This window comes from Triticum aestivum, chromosome 2D (assembly GCF_018294505.1).
Source record: "Triticum aestivum cultivar Chinese Spring chromosome 2D, IWGSC CS RefSeq v2.1, whole genome shotgun sequence".
Lineage (NCBI taxonomy): Eukaryota > Viridiplantae > Streptophyta > Magnoliopsida > Poales > Poaceae > Triticum > Triticum aestivum.
Window position 1 is genome coordinate 526170273 of NC_057799.1, and position 20785 is coordinate 526191057.

The 20785-nt window shown below is 42.6% G+C and overlaps 1 protein-coding gene across 1 annotated transcript; it reads left to right on the forward strand.

Moving 5' to 3' along the window:
* Positions 1-11146: 11146 nt before the first annotated feature.
* LOC123049768 (uncharacterized) lies at positions 11147-12082 on the forward strand. The gene has a single exon (XM_044472644.1). The coding sequence runs from the start codon at positions 11169-11171 to the stop codon at positions 11991-11993; it is 825 nt and encodes a 274-aa protein (XP_044328579.1). The 5' UTR covers positions 11147-11168; the 3' UTR covers positions 11994-12082.
* The last annotated feature ends 8703 nt before the right edge of the window (positions 12083-20785 follow it).

Sequence of the window (20785 nt, forward strand, 5' to 3'; positions counted from 1 at the left end):
AGTCTCTTGTGTCCCCAACACATCCAATACAATGGTAAATTGTATAGGTGCACTAGTTCGACGAAGAGATGGTGATACAAGTGCAATATGGATGGTAGATGTAGGTTTTTGTAATCTGAAAATATAAAAACAGCAAGGTAACTACTGATAAAAGTGAGCGTAAACGGTATTGCAATGCTAGGAAACAAGGCCTAAGGTTCATACTTTCACTAGTGCAAGTTCTCTCAACAATAATAACATAATTGGATCATATAAATATCCCTCAACATGCAACAAAGAGTCATTCCAAAGTCACTAATAGCGGAGAACAAACGAAGAGATTATGGTAGGGTACGAAATCACCTCAAAGTTATCCTTTCTGATCAATCTATTCAAGAGTCCGTAGTAAAATAACACGAAGCTATTCTTTCCGTTCAATCTATCATAGATTTCGTACTAGAATAACACCTTAAGACACAAATCAACCAAAACCCTAATGTCACCTAGATACTCCAATGTCACCTCAAGTATCTGTGGGTATGATTATAAGATATGCATCACACAATCTCAAATTCATCTATTCAACCAACACAAAGAACTTCAAAGAGTGCCCCAAAGTTTCTACCGGAGAGTCAAGACGAAAACGTATGCCAACCCCTATTCATAAGTACACGAGGTCACGGAACCCGCAAGTTCATCACCAAAACATACATCAAGTAGATCACGTAAATATCCCATTGTCACCACAGATAAGCACATGCAAGACATACATCAAGTGTTCTCAAATCCTTAAAGACTCAATCCGATAAGATAAGTTCAAAGGGAAAACTCAATCCATTACAAGAGAGTAGAGGGGGAGAAACATCATAAGATCCAACTATAATAGCAAAGCTCGTGATACATCAAGACCGTGCCGAATCAAGAACACGAGAGAGAGAGAGAGAGAGAGAGAGAGAGAGAGAGAGAGAGAGATCAAACACATAGCTACTGGTACATACCCTCAGCCCTGAGGGTGAACTACTCCCCCTCGTCATGGAGAGCGCCGGGATGATGAAGATGGCCACCGGTGATGGATCCCACCTCTGGCAGGGTGCCGGAATAGGGTCCCGATTGGTTTTTCGTGGCTACAGAGGCTTGCGGCGGCGGAACTCTAGATCTAGGTTATGTTCTGGGGGTTTCTATATATATAAGAGCTTTTGGCGTCGGGAACAAGCCAGGGGGATCTCCGGGCTGTCCACGAGGTAGGGGGCGCGCCCAGGGGGGTGAGCGCACCTCCCACCCTCGTGGGCAGCCCGGGACTCTTCTGACCCAACTCTTTTACTGCATGGCCTTCTTCTGGTCCAAAAATAAGATCCGTCAAGTTTCAGGTCAATTGGACTCCGTTTGGTTTTCCTTTTCTGCGATACTCAAAAACAAGGAAAAAACAGAAACTGGCACTGGGCTGTAGGTTAATAGGTTAGTCCCAAAAATCATATAAAATAGCATATAAATGCATATAAAACATCCTAGAAGGATAATATAATAGCATGAATACTTCATAAATTATAGATACGTTGGAGACGTATCAGCATCCCCAAGCTTAATTCCTGCTCGTCCTCGAATAGGTAAATAATAAAAGAAATAATTTATGAAGTGTGGATGCTAGCAGGTGCACAAGTTTGATCAATGATAATTTCAATCACCTTTTCTAGCATCATTATATGTCATAACAGTAGCTCAAATCATAAAGCTTCTCATGATCAAGTAACAAGCTATTCACATGTTAAAGTATAGATCATAAACTTTCTTGAAAACTAACAAACAGTTCTCAGTCATCAAACAATTGCAATTCATCTTATTTTCAGGAAGGGTCTATGTAAGAGTTTTGATTTAGCAAATCCCACATACTCATCTATCATATAGTCTTCCATGATTGCTACCACTCAAAGCATATTTTTAGAACAAATAGCATCCATCAAACACAGAGAAAGATAGGGGCTTAATGTTTCGCCTCCCAACTTATTTATCATATAGATAATTGTCAACAATAATAATTCATGATCAAATATATTTGAATGGCCATATATGCTTAGATCTTTCTCCACCACATGATGCTTGCCAACTAAAAAGTAGGTTGGAATGAGAAGGAATACTACTGACTCTTGCATAAAAGTAAAAGATAGGCCCTTCGCAGAGGGAAGCAGGGATTTGCAGAGGTGCCAGAGCTCGAAGCAAAAGCAGAGATGAAAATAATTTTGAGAGGTGTGCTTTCATTGTCAACATAACGGCCAAGAGTTCCCAATATCTTCCATACTAGATACATTATAGGCGGTTCCCAAACAGAAAGGTAAAGATTTTACTCCCCCTCCACCAACAATCACACTCCACGGCTTCTCCGAAACAACGGGTACCGTCCAACTATCAACAATCCTGGGAGCGTTTTGTTTAAATTAATTGCGAATTTGTTTTTGATCTTTTGATCATAGGACTGGGCATCCCAGTTACCAGCCATTTTCTCGTGAATGATGAGCGGAGTCCACTCATCGTGAGAATAACCCACCTAGCATGGAAGATACTGACAGCCCCTAGTCGCTACATGAGGGCATACAAAACAGATTATTATTTGAAGATTTAGAATTTGGCACATGCAAATTTACTTGGAACGGCAAGTAAATACCGCATATAGGTAGATATGGTGGACACTCATGGAATAAACTTGGTTCAAGGAATTTGGTTGCACAAGCAGTATTCCCGCTTAGTACAGATATTTTGGCTAGCAAAGGATTCTAAATAGCAAGCACCACATGTTAGAGGATCCATAACAATATAACTTCTATACAAATATACCCAAGCATAACTCATTATGTTGTCTTCCTTGTCCAACTTCAACTAATTTGCTCAGGTTTGAAAATAATTAATGGGGCTCACAATCATAGAAGATGTCCAAGATAGTATCTTTATATGTGAAATCTCTCTTCCTTCAATATTCTTTCATGAATTATTCAAGTGACCAATACAATGTTTGCTAACCTTCAAAAAATTTACCACCTCTACTTATTATATGTGAAGGCATTACTCCCCATGGGAAAGACATATGAAACATATATAATTTCAGATTTATGACATTCAAATCATTCAACCATTTACTCATAGGATATAAGTGAAGCACACGAGTAAATGACAAACTACTCCAAAAAGATATAAGTGAAGATCAATGAGTAGTTAAACAATTATGTAGCTATGTGAAGACTCTTTCTCATTTTAGAATTTCAGATCTTGGTATTTTATTCATACAGAAGACAAAACGAAAGAAAATAAAATGACGCTCCAAGCAAAACAGATATCATGTGGTGACTAAAAATATAGCTCCAGGTAAAGTTACCGATGAACGAAGACGAAAGAGGGGATGCCTTACGGGGCATCCCCAAGCTTAGGCTCTTGGTTATCCTTGAATATTACCTTGGGGTGCCTTGGGCATCCCCAAGCTTAGGCTCTTGCCACTCCTTATTCCATAGTACATCGAATCTTTATCCAAAACTTGAAAACTTCACAACACAAAGCTCAACAGAAAACTCGTAAGCTCCGTTAGTATAAGAAAATAAAACCACCACTTACGTACTGTTGTGAACTCATTATTTATTTATATTGGTGTAATATCTACTGTATTCCAACTTCTCTATGGTTCATACCCTCCGATACTACTCATAGATTCATCAAAATAAGTAAACAACACATAGAAAACAGAATCTGTCAAAAACAGAACAGTCTGTAGTAATCTGTATCAAACGTATACTTCTGGAACTCCAAAAATTCTGAAATAAATTGGTGGACCTGAGGAATTTGTCTATTAATCGTCTTCAAAAAGAATCAACCTAAAATCACTCTCCAGTAAAAAATGGCAGCTAATCTCGTGAGCGCTAAAGTTTCTGTTTTTTAAAGCAAGATCGCAAAGACTTCACCCAAGTCTTCCCAAAGGTTCTACTTGGCAAAAACACTAATTTAAAACATAAAACCACATATAAACAGAAGCTAGATGAATTATTTATTACTAAATAGTAGCAAAAAGCAAAGAACAAAATAAAATTGGGTTGCCTCCCAACAAGCGCTATCGTTTAACGCCCCTAGCTAGGCATGATGATTTCAATGATGCTCACATAAAAGATAAGAATTGAAACATAAAGAGAGCATCATGAAGAATATGACTAGCACATTTAAGTCTAACCCACTTCCTATGCATAGGGATTTTGTGAGCAAACAACTTATGGGAACAATAATCAACTAGCATAGGAAGGCAAAACAAGCATAACTTCAAAACTTTAAGCACATAGAGAGGAAACTTGATATTATTGCAATTCCTACAAGCATATGTTCCTCCCTCATAATAATTTTCAGTAGCATCATGAATTAATTCAACAATATAACCATCACATAAATCATTCTTTTCATGATGCACAAGCATAGAATTTTTATTACTCTCCACATAAGCAAATTTCTTCTCATTCGGAATAGTGGGAGTATCATAGGAAACACGAATACTATAAATTGTTTCCATATTAAAAGAGTAATGTTCAGAAAAAGGGTAATCATAATCATGACAAGTTTTATAAATATAATCATCACTACTTTTTATAGCATAAGTGTCATCACAATAATCATCATAAGTAGGTACTTTGTTCTCATCATAATCGATTGAAACCTCTTCCAAGATAGTGGAATCATTGCTAAATAAAGTCATGACCTCTTCCAAGAAGAAGATTGTGTGATTATTCATGTTTACCTTCAAGACATCATCCAAATGAAGAGAGTTGGAAAGAGTCAAGGTTGATCAAGACTAAGTCAAGAGTGAATCAAGTTGATCAACACACAAAGCGCACAAGATGTACCATGGGATCAAGCGATCCCATGGTATGGTAAGCATTGTCAATTACGCTTTGTGTACTAACCCATGGTCTTCGTGAGAGTTCTTTGTGGGGTTAGGTTGCGGTGTGCAAGTTCAAGTGAAGCATCATGAAGAGATCAAATGCTTGAAGCTTGCCGTCCATTGTGGTGACAATGGACTAGTGAAGATGTTGCGGTGTGCAAGTTCAAGTGAAGCATCATGAAGAGATCAAATGCTTGAAGCTTGCCGTCCATTGTGGTGACAATGGACTTGTGAAGATGTGCGGAAGAGTGGCTCACCCATAGTGAAGTATGGGGGAGCAATCAACTAGTCTTCATCGAGCCAACGCAACCAAGAAAGGTGGTCCAACTTGAGGGAGTCAAGATCGTCATCATCTAGCTCAAGTGGACCATGTGCAAGGCAAAGGTTTGCTCTTGATAGGTTTTCTATTTTACCGGTCTCATGATGGTAGTTGGGAGACCGGGTTATAGGATCGATTGCCGTACTATCAAGGGGGGCTCTCGATGAGTAGCTTGATCGTATCGTTCATAGAGAGCTCAAACCATTGCATCCTTGCATCATCTTTGTTGGTTCTTGTTTGGTTCTTCTCTTTGTGAGTTTTGGAGCTTATGGTCATCTTGATGACAAGCTCGAGTTCATCGAAAGCGGAGTTCACTCGCATCTTCTATGATGTTTTCGATGTTGGAAGGTTATGCCGGTTCTTCTCGGTTGGAGGTTGCTACTCGTCGTCTTGTATCCAACAAGCTTGAGTTTGCTCAATTCGGAGCTCATATGCAGAAGTTATGGCAGTTTTGGTCTCAGCGGTAGTACCGCGGGCCGGAGCGGTAGTACCGCTTGGGTGCTACAAGCGGTAGTACCGCTCTAGAGCGGTAGTACCGCTCCAGAGCGGTAGTACCGCTGATAGCCCCCAGTCATAGTACCGCTGCGATCTCGTGCTAGTACCGCCTCGATTCGAGGGGTCTTTTTCGTGTCGCGTTTTACGGTACTAGCCACGGCAATGGGGGTCGTAGTTCCGCTCGTATGCGGTAGTACCGCCCTGACCACCGCGGTAGTACCGCTCTGGCCCCAGCGGCAGTACCGCGGGGGGGAGCGGTAGTACCGCTGGCCAAGCGGTAGTACCGCTCTGTGCGGGGCTGGTGTGGGGGTAACGGTTGGATTGTTCACCCCACTATATAAGGAGGTCTTCTTCCCCAATGAAGCTTATCCTTTGAGCTCGTGTTCTTCCCCCATTGTTGACCTTCTTTGAGCTTGCTAACTCTCAATCCCTCCATGGATTCTTGCTAGTTTTGAGGGAAAAGAGAGAGGAGATCTAGATCCACATTTCCACCAATCACTTTCTCCTCTATGTGAGGGGAACCCCTTGGATCTAGATCTTGGAGTTCTTGGTGTTCTCCTTCTTGTTCTTCCTCTCTTTTTCTTCCCTAGCATTAGTTGCTTCGGTGGGATTTGAGAGAGAAGGACTTGGGCACTCCGTGTGCCCTTGCCATTGCATTTGGTGCATCGGTTTGAGTTCTCCATGGTGATACGTGGAAGTTACAAGTTGAGAAGCTTATTACTCTTGGGTGCTTGGTGCCCTTGAGCTTGTTCCTCTTGGGTGCTTGGGCGCCCTAGACGGTTGGTGGTGTTCGGAGCTCAATCATTGTGGTGTAAAGCTCCGGGCAAGCGTCGGGGTCTTCAATTAGGTTGTGGAGATCGCCCCGAGCAATTTGTCGGGTATCGGTGACCGCCCCCAAGGGTTGCCAAAGTGTACGGGTTCGGTGACCGCCCCCAAGGGTTGCCATTTGTACGGGTTCGGTGACCGCCCTCAAGGGTCCCTTAGTGGAATCACGGCATCTTGCATTGTGGGAGGGCGTGAGGAGATTACGGTGGCCCTAGTGGCTTCTTGGGGAGCATTGTGCCTCCACACCGCTCCAAACGGAGATTAGCATCCGCAAGGGTGTGAACTTCGGGATACATCGTCGTCTCCGCGTGCCTCGGTTATCTCTTACCCGAACCCTTACTTATGCACTTTACTTTGTGATAGCCATATTGTTTCTTGTCATATATCTTGCTATCACTTAGTTGTTTATCTTGCTTAGCATAAGTTGTTGGTGCACATAGGTGAGCCTAGTTGTTGTAGGTTTTGTGCTTGTCAAATTAACCGCTAGGTTTATTCCGCATTTGTTCAAGCCTAAACCGTAATTATTTTAAAGCGCCTATTCACCCCCCCTCTAGGCGACATCCACGATCTTTCACAATGAGTAATAGAAGCAACATCATTTGGGAGGGATACCTTTTTACCTTTGCTTCTCCGTCTTTTCTTTTTCTTCTTCACATCATGTGTGGGTTTAATCTTCTTTTTGGAGCTCCTTATTAATGAGATTGGTTGAATAGAAGGTTCCTCCTCGTTACCTGATTCATCATAAGAAATAATAGGAGAATATTGGAAAATCTCTTCCCTTTCATTAGTATTCTCTTCATCTTCTATTTGTTTTATTTTCTTTATGTAATTGGCAATATAAGGATTTTCAATGCAATTCACCGCACAATACATAAAAATTTCTTTTAGATCAAAATCAAGAACTTTATCAAGGACAAATTCTGGCATATCCTTAGTTATACGTTTCATTTCTTCATAACCCAAAAGAAAACTAAGTTCATTATGATGTGCAAGGGAAATCAAGTCATCACAATTTTTGGAAACGATACGATCATGAAACAATTTGCATTGGGGATTTAAATGATCACGTTCATTGCAAAGTTCACAAGGATGGCAAAGAAATATTAAATTTTCAGCACAAGCATCTAGCCTCTCTTGCAACCACTTAGTTTCTAAATACTTATGCCTCTTGCAAAATCTATCTTCCCTATTTGGTGTGTACTTGCAAACTCTATGCACTCCACAAAAATTGACATGCTTATAAGAGACATTTTCATCATGACTAGTGCAATCATCATTAGTACTATGGATATTCAAAGAGTTCATACTAACAACATTGCAATCATGCTCATCATTCAAAGATTTAGTGCCAAACATTCTAATGCATTCTTCCTCTAGCAATTGAGCACAATTATCGGAATCCTTATTTTCATGAAAGACATTAAAAAGATGAAGCATATGAGGCACCCTCAATTCCATTTTTTGTAGTTTTCTTTTATAAACTAAGCTAGTGATAAAACAAGAAACAAAAAGATTCGATTGCAAGATCTAAAGATATACCTTCAAGCACTAACCTCCCCAGCAACGGCGCGAGAAAAGAGCTTGATGTCTACTACACAACCTTCTTCTTGTAGACGTTGTTGGGCCTCCAAGTGCAGAGGTTTGTAGGACAGTAGCAAATTTTCCTCAAGTGGATGACCTAAGGTTTATCAATCTGTGGGAGGCGTAGGATGAAGATGGTCTCTCTCAAACAACCCTGCAACAAAATAACAAAGAGTCTCTTGTGTCCCCAACACACCCAATACAATGGTAAATTGTATAGGTGCACTAGTTCGGCGAAGAGATGGTGATACAAGTGCAATATGGATGGTAGATATAGGTTTTTGTAATCTGAAAATATAAAAACAGCAAGGTAACTAATGATAAAAGTGAGCGTAAACGGTATTGCAATGCTAGGAAACTAGGCCTAAGGTTCATACTTTCACTAGTGCAAGTTCTCTCAACAATAATAACATAATTGGATCATATAACTATCCCTCAACATGCAATAAAGAGTCACTCCAAAGTCACTAATAGCAGAGAACAAACAAAGAGATTATGGTAGGGTACGAAACCACCTCAAAGTTATCCTTTTTGATCTATCTATTCAAGAGTCCGTAGTAAAATAACACGAAGCTATTCTTTCCGTTCAATCTATCATAGAGTTCGTACTAGAATAACACCTTAAGACACAAATCAACCAAAACCCTAATGTCACCTAGATACTCCAATGTCACCTCAAGTATCCGTGGTTATGATTATACGATATGCATCACACAATCTCAGATTCATCTATTCAACCAACACAAAGAACCTCCCACCCTCGTGGGCAGCCCGGGACTCTTCTGGCCCAACTCTTTTACTCCATGGCCTTCTTCTGGTCCAAAATAAGCTCCGTCAAGTTTCAGGTCAATTGGACTCCGTTTGGTTTTCCTTTTCTGCGATACTCAAAAACAAGGAAAAAACAGAAACTGGCACTGGGCTCTAGGTTAATAGGTTAGTCCCAAAAATCATATAAAATAGCATATAAAACATCCTAGAAGGATAATATAATAGCATGAATACTTCATAAATTATAGATACGTTGGAGATGTATCATGCATCTCTCCTCCGTGGGCCATATTTGTGAAGACAATCCCGCGTCCTCAAGGTAACAAGAGATCCCACTTTGCAACGCGTCAAGAGTCGGCAAGAAAGGATATGGAGAGAGCTTTAGCTCTGCTTCAAGAGTGCTTTGCTATTATCCGTAGCCCTCCTGAGTATTGGAACCCATAGTTCCTATGGCAAATACTGACATAATGCATTATCTTCCATAACATGATCACTGAAGATGAGAGAGGCGTGTCAGAGAACTTTCGGTACATCTCTAATGGTGACCCTGTTGAGTCAGAACACGATCCAAACAAGATATAGAGATTCATCGCAGCGCATTGACGTACGATAACCAGGACGTTCATACCCAGCTCCAAGATGATCCTGTTGAGCATCAGTGGGCACTCCATATCACTTGATTGTTGTGCTTCTATCACGCTCTTTATTTACTTCACTTGGACCCTTTAGTACGCTTGAATTTAAATAATTAATTTGTAAACTTTAAATTTATAATATTCATGAATTGTGCGAACCTTCGTTATCAAGTTTGGATTTAACATGAAGCAAATATGTGGTTGAAATGTAGTACGTAAACCAAAACTTAGAAGAACTGGCTCTTTTTTTAGAGTTAAGTTTTGGGGGTTCGACTAGGACCCATTTTTCTTCAACTTCTTAAGTTTGAGAAGTTAAGGTCTAAGGGCCATTTGAGGGGCTAAATTACAGGGGATCATCGAAAGATGATCAGGAATTCATGCCTCGAGTTTTGTTTTTCAAAAGAGTCCCGATTTTTTGTTCTTTTTTCTTCTGATGATTTTCTTTTTATGCACAAAAAAACAAAAACAATGTTAAAAAGTGTTTGCGAATGCAAAACTGTCTTGGATTAAAAAAAGTTCACAAATCAAAAAACATGAATTCTAATTTATTTTTTTTGCGAATCCAAAAATGTGCATGAATTCGAAAAGGTGTTCATCAATACAAAATATGGTAAAACAATTCTCCACACCGAACAATTATTTAATATACGATGAACAAATTATTTATACACAACGAAGTTTTTCAATATATGGTGAGCAATTTTCAATTACACATGAACATTGCAAATAGAGTGAACATTTTTACAAAATACACACTGAACAATTATTTAATACACAACAAACTCTTTTTAATATGTGGTGAACAATTTTTAATTACACATTGAACAAAAATGTACAGAAATTTGACAAAAGACGATCCATTTTCATATACATCGGGAACATTTTTTGTACACTCTTAACATTTTTAAAATAGATGGTTAGTTTTTTTTTCAAATATTTGTGTTTGATGACTATTTTTCATACACATTGTACATTTTTGGTATATATCTTATCTGTAATATTTTTTATACATGGTTAACATTTTTCAAATATATGATTAACATTACTTTTATACATGATTAGCATTTTTTAAATTTATCTTTTTATTCAAGTTTTTTCATACATGTCCTATATTTTTTCTATACATCAGAAACATTTTTATACGCATTTAAAATTTTATAAATAGTCAAATGCTTGGTTAAAACTTTTCAAAAATACACAATCAACTTTTTTCATACGCATTCTTTTATACATGGGAAATGTTTTTATACACATTTAACATTTTACAAATGTTAGATTAACATTTTTTGAATGTTCATGTAGAGTCTTTTTGTAATATTGGATCTAATAAGACCTATATTATGGACGGAGGGAGTATATATTTAGAATATTTGGAGACCTCCTGTACAGTGCCGCGCTGGTACAAATATTTAGACCTCCCGTACAGAGCAACGACCTGTACCGGATGTCTCCAAAACCAGCCCACAATTAACTGAAAAAAAGAAGAGCCCACGGGCCCTAGACTTATTCGATCCATTTGTTCAAAAAAAAAAACATTCGATGCATCGTTCCCTTCACGCTGTGAGTTCTTGAGATTGCGGTTACTCCCACTTCCCCCGTCAAAAATGCGCACGCTCTCCCCTCACGAGGCACCAAGAAATCAGATCGAATTTGCGCACTCGCGACGATGCGGTTGCCAAAGCGCGCGCGCACGTTCCGGCGAAGAGCCGCAACTCCTCAAACCTCACACGCGGCCGCTCAGACCGCAACAAAACCGCCCGTTCCTCCATCAGTGCGTGCACCACCGACGGAGAACGCCACTGCCGCGCCAGAAACGGAAGAGGCCTTGCCCATGGACGCGCCGCTGGCGGCGACGCGGCCGGCGAGCCGTCGCTCGAACCCCGTGGTGGAGCGGAAGCTCGTCGAACTTGACGATTGCCTCGTCAAGGCGCTGAACTCCCGACCGCGGCGCTATGACGTGGACGCCAGGCTATTCCCGGAGATCCAGGCCAGGATCGACTTCCTCCGCTCGCTCATCGCCGCCGAGCGGGACAGCCACAGCCACAGCGGCGGGCGGCCGGGGCACCTTGTCGAGGCCGAGGAGCGCTTCAGCGTCCTCGAGAGGGCGTTCCAGCAGTGGGCGCAGAGTGTCGTCGCCGCGGCAGCCGAGGAAGAAGAAGCCGATCAGGCGGCATCCGAGTCCGAGTCCGGGTCGTCCGGCGGCTGCTCATGCAACGACTCCTGCTCCGGCTTCGAGTTCACGGGCCCGGAGGTGGCGTCCGACCCCAAGTGCAACCCCGAGAGCGGCGACGCGGCGGAAGCACAAAAGGAGGCGGCCGCGGCGATAGAGGTGGCGCCCACGACAGGTACTACCGCTCGGCGGCGCTGGTGGAGACGGCGCGCTGCTCTGTGCGGCGCTGCTGGCGTGGTGGCGGTGATCGCGCTCGCGGCCGGGTTGGCGTTAGAGTTTGCCGCGGTGTCGGGGCCGTCAGTCAACCTTGTTCCGACGTAGATTACGTGATGGGTCTTTGTTTTTTATCCTTGTTCTTCCGCTGTTGTCAGTGTTGTGAAGTTGAAGTTAAGTTGCCATCTGTGTATCGATCTCCTTGCTTTATTCAGTAAGTACAAGTGTATAATTGTAAGTTTCTGAATAAATACTCGGTTTCACAGTCTCTCTAGAACCATCAAGTTAACCTCCTTTAATGAACTTTATTGTTTTTATAAATTTGGCTTTCTGTTATGCATTTCATGCTTCCAGTCTTTTTGTCAAAATTTCATTATATGACTGATTTGTCCTAAGTCGCACCAGCCTCAAATTGTGTAGTGCACTAGTCTCCATGTACAAAATCAGAAGGTCATCCATCCAGAATTAGGAAATATCAATTTACTTGATCAGAAGGAAGCAAAATAGGAGGTGTTGCTATTACGAACGTTCGCTCGCTGGCTCCACCGAGTTTGATGTTGCTTTCTCGTGCTCATCGCCATTCACATCACCGACTTTCTCCACGGAATTTCGTCCCCTCGCGCGCTTGACAACCGTAAGAAATCAAGAGATGTATGCCTGCATGGTCACTTTTAGTGGGTATGTGGTCGGTCGAATTGGGATGAACTCGGAGTTGTGATGTCTCCTTCATCCGACTACATATATAGAAATAGAAAGTCAAATAGTGTTGTCAACTTCCAAACAGACTACACATAATCTTATGTAGTGCTTTTTGTGGTGGTAGTATATGAATCAACGTCAAAATGGAGGGAGGGGGGGGGGGGGGGGGTAACTTGTGTCTTTTTTTTTAATATACGAAAAGACAAAAGTGGCAAAACTTGATGTTTGCTCATGCCAGCTGAAAATGTTTTGCAATGGAACCGAAGATGTTAGCTAAAGATGTGTTGTCATGGCAACTTTAATGTATTTTTCACATGCCAACTGAAGATGCCTTGGCATGGCAACTTTTGATGTCAGCCATGTCAACTTAAGATATGTTGCCATGGCAACTGAAAATGTTTGGCATGCCAAAAATATGTTTTGCCATGGCAACTTATGATGTTAATTAGCCATGTCAAGTCCTTTTTTGTCGATTCTACTATTTTCTGTTGTGAGATTTAGGTTGCAACTTTTTGTTTCTTTGTCATTTTTCTTGCCGACTTGACATCATGTGTGTTGGTAGTTTATTGGTAACAAATTGGGCAACTCTAAGTATATGTATGAAGCAGTTGCGGTGTCCAAACCATACTTCGTTTCATTTCACAAACAGGCTATACGGTTATCATTTTAGACAGGTCACTATTATGCCAAACTCATGGCAAACTATTTTTTATATGAAGTTAGGTTTTTTCAGCGAACAACTTATTTGTAGATATGTCGGTAATGCTCATGCACACCATGTTTTGTCACATGCAAATCAGGCATGATAGTTTCTTCTTAGTTTCACGGTTTAATACAAATAGGCATACTTTTTTTACTAGTTTTTTAATGGGACCGACTAGTAGTCAATCGGCTGAAACTACAATTTGGGTCAGTCACTTTTATTTTCCAGCGTTGCTTTTGCATGCGAGAACTGCAGCTAAGGTAATTAAAGGCCATGTCGTACATACCTACCATGGGGCAAAAAGTGATATCTTATTCTTACTGGCATGGGCCCCTCGCTAACATGCATGAAACGGAAAGAATCAGAAGCATGCATTTTGTGTCTGTGGAAAAGAATGCAATTACATGCGAAACTATCATGTCTATATGAATATAGTGTGGGATTAAAAATGAAGAAATTTCAATTTAGATTAGAAATCTAAATCTTGTGTTGGTGTCACCTTAAAATAAATGAACAAAAACAATAAAAAATAAAATAAAAATTGAAGGTTTCTAAGAACAAATGAATTAGTGGCATCGATATTAGTATCATTTAATAAGAAATAAAATAAAATAAATAATGAAAAACTTTGCACATAATTTATGCGGAAATTACGCCTTCTATAATATGCAAGAATAAGTATATAATTTGTGGGTTTAAAAAAAGAATTTTCCTAATAAGTAATGAATTACTATGTTACATTTTTTATAAAAAAATAAAAATCGCCAACAAAACAAATTAAAATAATGAAATTTTCTTGAGAAGAATGAATTAGTGGCATTGGTATTATCCTTTATAAAGAAATAAAATAAAAATAATGACAACTTCAGCACACAGTTCACATATAAATTGCTTTTTCTATAATATGCATGAATAAGCATATAATGGTGGGATTATATTGCTATTACCCTAAAACAAAATAAAATAAAATAGAAACTAAAACTAATTCAAAATAATGAAGTTTTCTAGGGAAGAATGAAACCCTTTAAGAAGGCAAACAATATGAAAAAATGTGCACACCTTTGCACTGAAATTACACTTTTTATAATATGCAACGAACTGTGCAATAAAGGCAATCTACTATAATTTAACACATGTTGTATACTACTTCTTTTATACTGATACACATTAATATAAAAAACAACATTTTCTAAGAAAGAATGAAGTAGCAGCATTGGTGTACCCTTTAAAGAGAAAGAAAGTGAAAAAAAGAAACAATGATAAATTTGCACACAACTTACACAGAACTTACACCGTTTTATAATATGCAACAATAAACATATAATAGTGGAAGTTTCATAAAAAGATGAGGTTTTAAAGAAGAAATGAATTAGGGGCATTTGTATTGCCATTAAAGTAGAAATACAATTAAATAAAACTAAAACAAAATGAAAATAAAAAATCAAAAAAGATTAAATTCGTTGCATTGGTATTACCCTTAAGAGCAAAGCAAAAAAAAACACTTGCACACACCTAGCACTGAAATTGCACTTTTTGTAATATGCAAGGAATACACATACAATAGTGCAACTTTCTCAATCTAGTACTCCTCCGTCCGGAAATACTTGTCGGAGAAATGGATGTTCGACAAGTATTTCCGGACGGAGGGAGTATAATCTACGCACGTATTTGTATATTACTTGCTTGCATACGTATACACACAATATAATAAACAAATATCATTTTCTAAAAAATAAGGAATTAGTGGCATTACTATTACCATTAAGGAAGAAAGAAAATGGAACAAGAACTTCCACACAATTAGCACAAAAAATGCACTTTTCATAATGAGTAAGAACAAACATATAATAGTAAAATTTTCACACTATAGTATAATTTGCACGCATCGTATTTACATCTATACATGTACACACATTCAACATCCGAAAATACACATAAAGTAAAAAAAATGAAAATTTGACAAAAAAATGAAAAACAAAAACAAACATGAGCATGAAAACAGAAGCAAAAACAAGGGGGAAAAGCTAGCACACACACTCTGCACACACATTAAAATAGCATGCATTCCATCCATGCATGTGCGTGCAAGAGTCGCCAATCAGAGATATGCATGCATGAAGATTGGGTCATGCACTCAACAAGGTAAGGGGGAATCGACTAAACAAATAATTGGGTCGGTCAAATCCATGGAGCCCTCCCATACGTATCACAAAGCACTTGAATCAACGGCCACAAAATTGACTGGCCGAAATTGAAAAAATCAGTCGCCTGAGGTATAGCTAAAGTGTTTTTTAATACATGGCAAACTGAGTTTGTTTCTATTGACTGGTTGTCGAAGATTTTAGGAAAACATGGTAATATGAGCACCCTCACGGACACATACAATTAATATATGGTAACTTTATTTATTTATTGCATAGATTGAATTGAGACAAAGTAAGTGATTGTTTTATAGTTTTTTACCTGTGAGTTTTTCTTTTGAGTGAGGTACTCTGCGGGCGAGCTGTGGTTTTGTTGTAGTTAGGTAGAAAATTAATGTCTTTTTTTGGCATATTATTGCGAAAGCTTGCGGCCCGGCCCATTTGTTTGCGGGGCTCATCATCGATGCGCTAGACTCACTCTCGGTTGACAGGGGTCAAGGGGGATGACACGACGTCTCGCCCTATATCATTCCAGTGCGAATGGTCAGACACAAACTTTGCGTGCATGCTTTACTTCGCGATGCGGCAATTAGGGGGAACGGCCACGTGCTATGCACATCCTTATTGGATGACTATACGTCACACCGTTCTTTCGAGGGTGAACGGTGGCGGTCCCGCGGAGACCCTTGCACCGTTGTGTGCACATATTACGCCGCGCCGCGGCGATTAGGGGGAACGGTCACGCGTTATGCGCGTCATTTTTATTATTGGACATCTATAATACTCTTACCCTATTACAAGTTATCCTCATATTCTTCCCACTGAACTTCACCTTAAAAGGAGGCACATCGAAGCTGCAAGAACCAAATCCATCATCCATGACGAAGCCTCTCCCCATGGCCATGGCCAACATCTTCATCTGTTTCCTTCTGCTATCATCCATGAACGCTTCGCCTCTGGAGTCCGCAAGGATCGTCCACGAGCACCGCGCCCACATCGTTGCAGGTAGTTCCTCTCTTCAGATCCAAATAAACAAAGTAAATCGCCTACATTTTCTTGTCATCAGAAATCGACTCTGTTGTTTGCATCAGGTGAGGAAACGCCTGATCGCCATCTACCCGACGACCTTGGGGAAATCAAGAGGGCGCAGCCCCGTCAATTCGCGCCGCCGGCGCCACAAGCGAACGAGCAACGCTACCCCCCGATCTGGCATGGTGGATCCCCATCTGTCTAACTGTCTGCGCAAACCTGATGCAAAAATAATAACATGAGAATTATGTGCTTCAGATGATGTGTCGTGTCTGATTCTCTTCTTTTATCTTCAGTAGCTTCAGAAGTGTTGAATTGAAGCACAGTTAGTTAGTCTGCATATCCTCACTCGTGACCGGCTCGTCCCGAGCGGGCGGCCGGCCGCTCCACCCCCTCCCCCATACCCTTCCCCCACCCCCTCTTCCCCGCCGTCGCCGGCCTGCGTCACCGGGCTCGGCCCTGGTGGCGCCGCCGGCGGCGGACTGATGCTTTTTCCCTCCCGGTGAGGCTCCTCCGCGGGGCGGAGCGGATCTGGGTCGTGCTCTCAGGCGGCGGCGGGGTGACTTGGCGCTGGTGCGGGTGGTCGACGATGGCACGGGATGGCGGAGCCCGCTCCGCAATCTGGCCCCTTTGGGCCCCCTCTAGGCCGGGGCGGGCCAACGGCTTTTTTGTTGGCGGCATAGCCCCTGGAGGTGGAGGTGGGACGTAGGGTGTCTGGGTAGTGGTGGCGTTGTCGCCGGCTTGCTGCAGCGTGGCGTCAGCGGCTTTGCGGGCCTGATCTGGGCCCGGTCAGGCCCGGGAGGCTCGGTGTGCCCCTGCTGCCGCGTCTGGCCGGCTACCGCAACGGCGCTAGAGGCAGTGACCTCCAGCGCGACGACGGTGAAGGTAGTTCCCTCCCGCGCAGCCTTGGTGGTGCTGCCCCGTTTCCTTGCGCTTCCATTTTCCGTCCTCTAGGCCTTGTGATGGTGACCACAATGAGGCGACAAGGGTGGCGTCAAGACCATGGTGACGCATGCTGGTGGGTGGCAAGCTGGATGGAAGGCTCCGGAGCTGCTAGGTAGTGGTGTTCTGGGGTTGGGAGAAATCCTTGTCGGCTCGTCTAACACGGACGCGATGATGCCTATGGGTGCCGCCATTCCTTCCTGAGGGCGTCAGATGTTCCCATTCCCCTCTTCCCTCCGTGTGCGGGGGGGGGGGGGGGGAGACCCTAGGACATTGTTTTCAAAAAGGAGGAATGCCCCGGCCTCTGCATCTTTTGATGCACACAACCATCTTATTAATAATCCAGGTTCAAAGCAAAGTCTTAAGCAGTAGTAGGAAGCTGAAAACAATTTTTTATGCCACAATTGGCGAAAATAGGGTAAGATGACTAAACACCTATCCTATTATTGGACCGCCATCCAAAACCGGTTGTAAGTATCCCGTGCAACCGTACCTATTATCCATATGCTCTCTGTGGTCAACATGGCTGAGTAACGACCACATATGGATCCAAGTAGATGCCCTGCAAAAAAATCGTGATAGTTTGTCTGTGGCAACATCATTTCGGTAGTTCCATATGGCCCAAAGTAATGCATCACAGTCTTAGACTCTACCCCAGTTAACCAAGTCTCAAATAAATGCGATATCGTACTGGGTGGACAAACGTTAAAAGCAACGTGAATTGTTCTCCAGAATAACTTAGCAAGTGGGCATTGGATTAAAAGATGTTCTATTGTTTCATCCTGATCACAAAAGCAACATCTCTTACTTCCTTCCCAACTACGCTTGGCCAAATTATCCTTTGTCAAAATTACTCCCTTATGCACAAATCACATAAAAACCTTGATTTTCAAAGGCACTTTAATTTTCCAAATGTGTATCGTCCTCGGGATAGGTCCAGTGTTAATCAAATCTGTATGCATAGATTTAACCGAGAAAACTCCGGACACTGACAACTTCCAATGTAAGGAGTCTGCTACATCTGAAAGGTTAAGCTACATTAACCTACGCATGAGATGCAGCCATCTATCCCATCGATCACCCAATAATGACCACCGGAACTGAATGTTAAGAGGAGCGGATCCCAACACTTTGCAAACAAAAACCTCTTTCCGTTGCACAATGTTATAAAGGGAAGGGTACTACAAGGCCAGCGGAGTCTCGCCCAACAAGGTATCCTCCCAGAACCTAGTACCTTGTCCATTCCCTACGATGAATTTGCTCCTATTGAAGAAGGCAACGTTTGTCTTCATAAGCCCCTTCCAAAAAGGAGAATCAGACGGTCATGCCGTTACTTGAGCCAGCGTTTTAGAATGTAGATATTTATTATGCAATAGTTGAATCCAAACCCCGTCTCTTTCCACCGCTAAACGGTACAGCCACTTGCTAAGCAAGCACTTATTTTTCACCTCTAGATTTTCAATCCCCAAGCCACCTTGGTCCTTCGGTCTACATATAATGTTCCATTTGGCCAACCTATATTTAGTTTTGTTCTCGTCTATTTGCCAAAAAAAATTAGGATTGGTAAAAATCCAACTTTTTTCATACGCCTACAGGTACTTCAAAGAAAGAAAGGAGGAACATCGGCATGCTCGTGAGTACCGAGTTAATAAGGACTGTTGGAGTTGTGTCGAATATTGTGTACGTTACAGTTGGACTCTGAGTTGTATTGCGTTTAGATAGGATATGGAGTCGTGTCCTAATAGGGCACTTGTATCCTAGGCCTCTCTTATATAGCGAGGGTAGACACACGATGTAACCTATGCCAACATAATAGCACAGGCGCGCAAGAGGGAGCCGGTGGCGTGTGCCGGCGCCCGGGTGGCCGGTGTGCGGTATTGTGACGGTGTCACGGGGAGGAGCGCCCGTAGTCAGGCCCCGGAGATGTAGCCATATCGGTGAACCTCGTTAACAAATCTCGGTGTCGTGCTCGTGTGATTACTTGATCCTTAGATGATCGATGGTATGCCTCGGATTTATTCTAATAAGTGGTGTCAGAGCTAGGTTGATCGAAGGCCAGTTGTGTTGATCTAGAGGATGAAGAAGCAGTCCCGTGATGGATGCGTCGTTGGTGGCTTGTATGCGCGTACAGCGGCATGCGCGCGCGGCACGTACGTGCTGATGGGATCGCTGACGGCTGGTGCGTGCAGTAGTGGGAGCCTAGGCGTGGCCCATGGCGGTGCGGCCCATATGGCTGCAGCAGGGGGCAAATCCGAAGCTGGCGAGAAGCGCGTCTCGCGCAGGTGCTGCCCAAGAGCAGGCTGGAGGACTCGTGACGTGTGCGTACAGAGGCGAGATTTGTTTAGGAAAAAAAGGACCGAGTCCCAGGAGGAGAGGAGTTATCCTAGTGGCCGAGACGGCGGACGTGCAACATCAAGGCAGAAAAGCATCCATTGTTGGAAGGCAAAGACTTGGACAAGCAAAGCTAGCATCTGAAGTTGTGCAAGGGAGCAACTCCATGTGAAGACCAGAAGCTATCCTGTTGGATTTGCAACTAGTATACTTGGTGTACTTGGGGATCACGGAAAGAGTGCTCGGTATTTTTTTCACAGGTCGGCTGTACAAAGAATCATGGAGCCAACGGGTACCAGGTTTGAGGTGAAGATGTTCGACAAAACTGAAAACTTTGGGTTATGGCAGACAAAGGTGAAAATTTTGTTGGCACAGCAAGAATGCTTGAAGGCGTTGCGGGATGTCAAGCCAGACGGACGATGAGGATTGTGAGGGGTTGCAGATGGTTGCAGTCAGGAAAGTTCGGCTGGGTCAGACTTGCCAGTCTGGCGGATCGACGCAGGTCGGTTGGTACAGAAGACGGTGGTGGGATCGGCGAAGACGACGTAGGAGCGTGATGCTGATGGTGACCGACTTCTGGGCATGGAAACACGTGGTGCACATGCCCGAGGCTTGTGCGGCTTCGACAAGACTATGGCGCGGGATTGATTCAAGGTGGTGTATACACGGAGCATGAAGTCGATGAGGCGCAGGGGTGGATTGATCATCTACCATGGAGTCATGTTGAAGATGAAGCTGGATTGAGGGCCTACGGCATAAGTCGACGGGGCCGAAGCCTATTCAGCAGGCGGGAAAAAGCGAGTGACATGCAGTTCGGACTGGAGCCCAGTGGTCTGATGGAAGCGTGAAACTCGTCATCGGTCGGTGATGATCGGTGGTACTCTGCAGTGGGGGTTGAGTGGTGTGGGTTCGCGACCCTTGAGACTCGACCGGGACAGCGGAGGCTCGACGCGGTAATAGCAGCGAGGCGTGCGGTATGCACGGGCAATGGAGACGGGCCAGGGCTCTGGTGGTCATACATGTGGTGAGACAATTGCGAATTTGACTCGGAATGA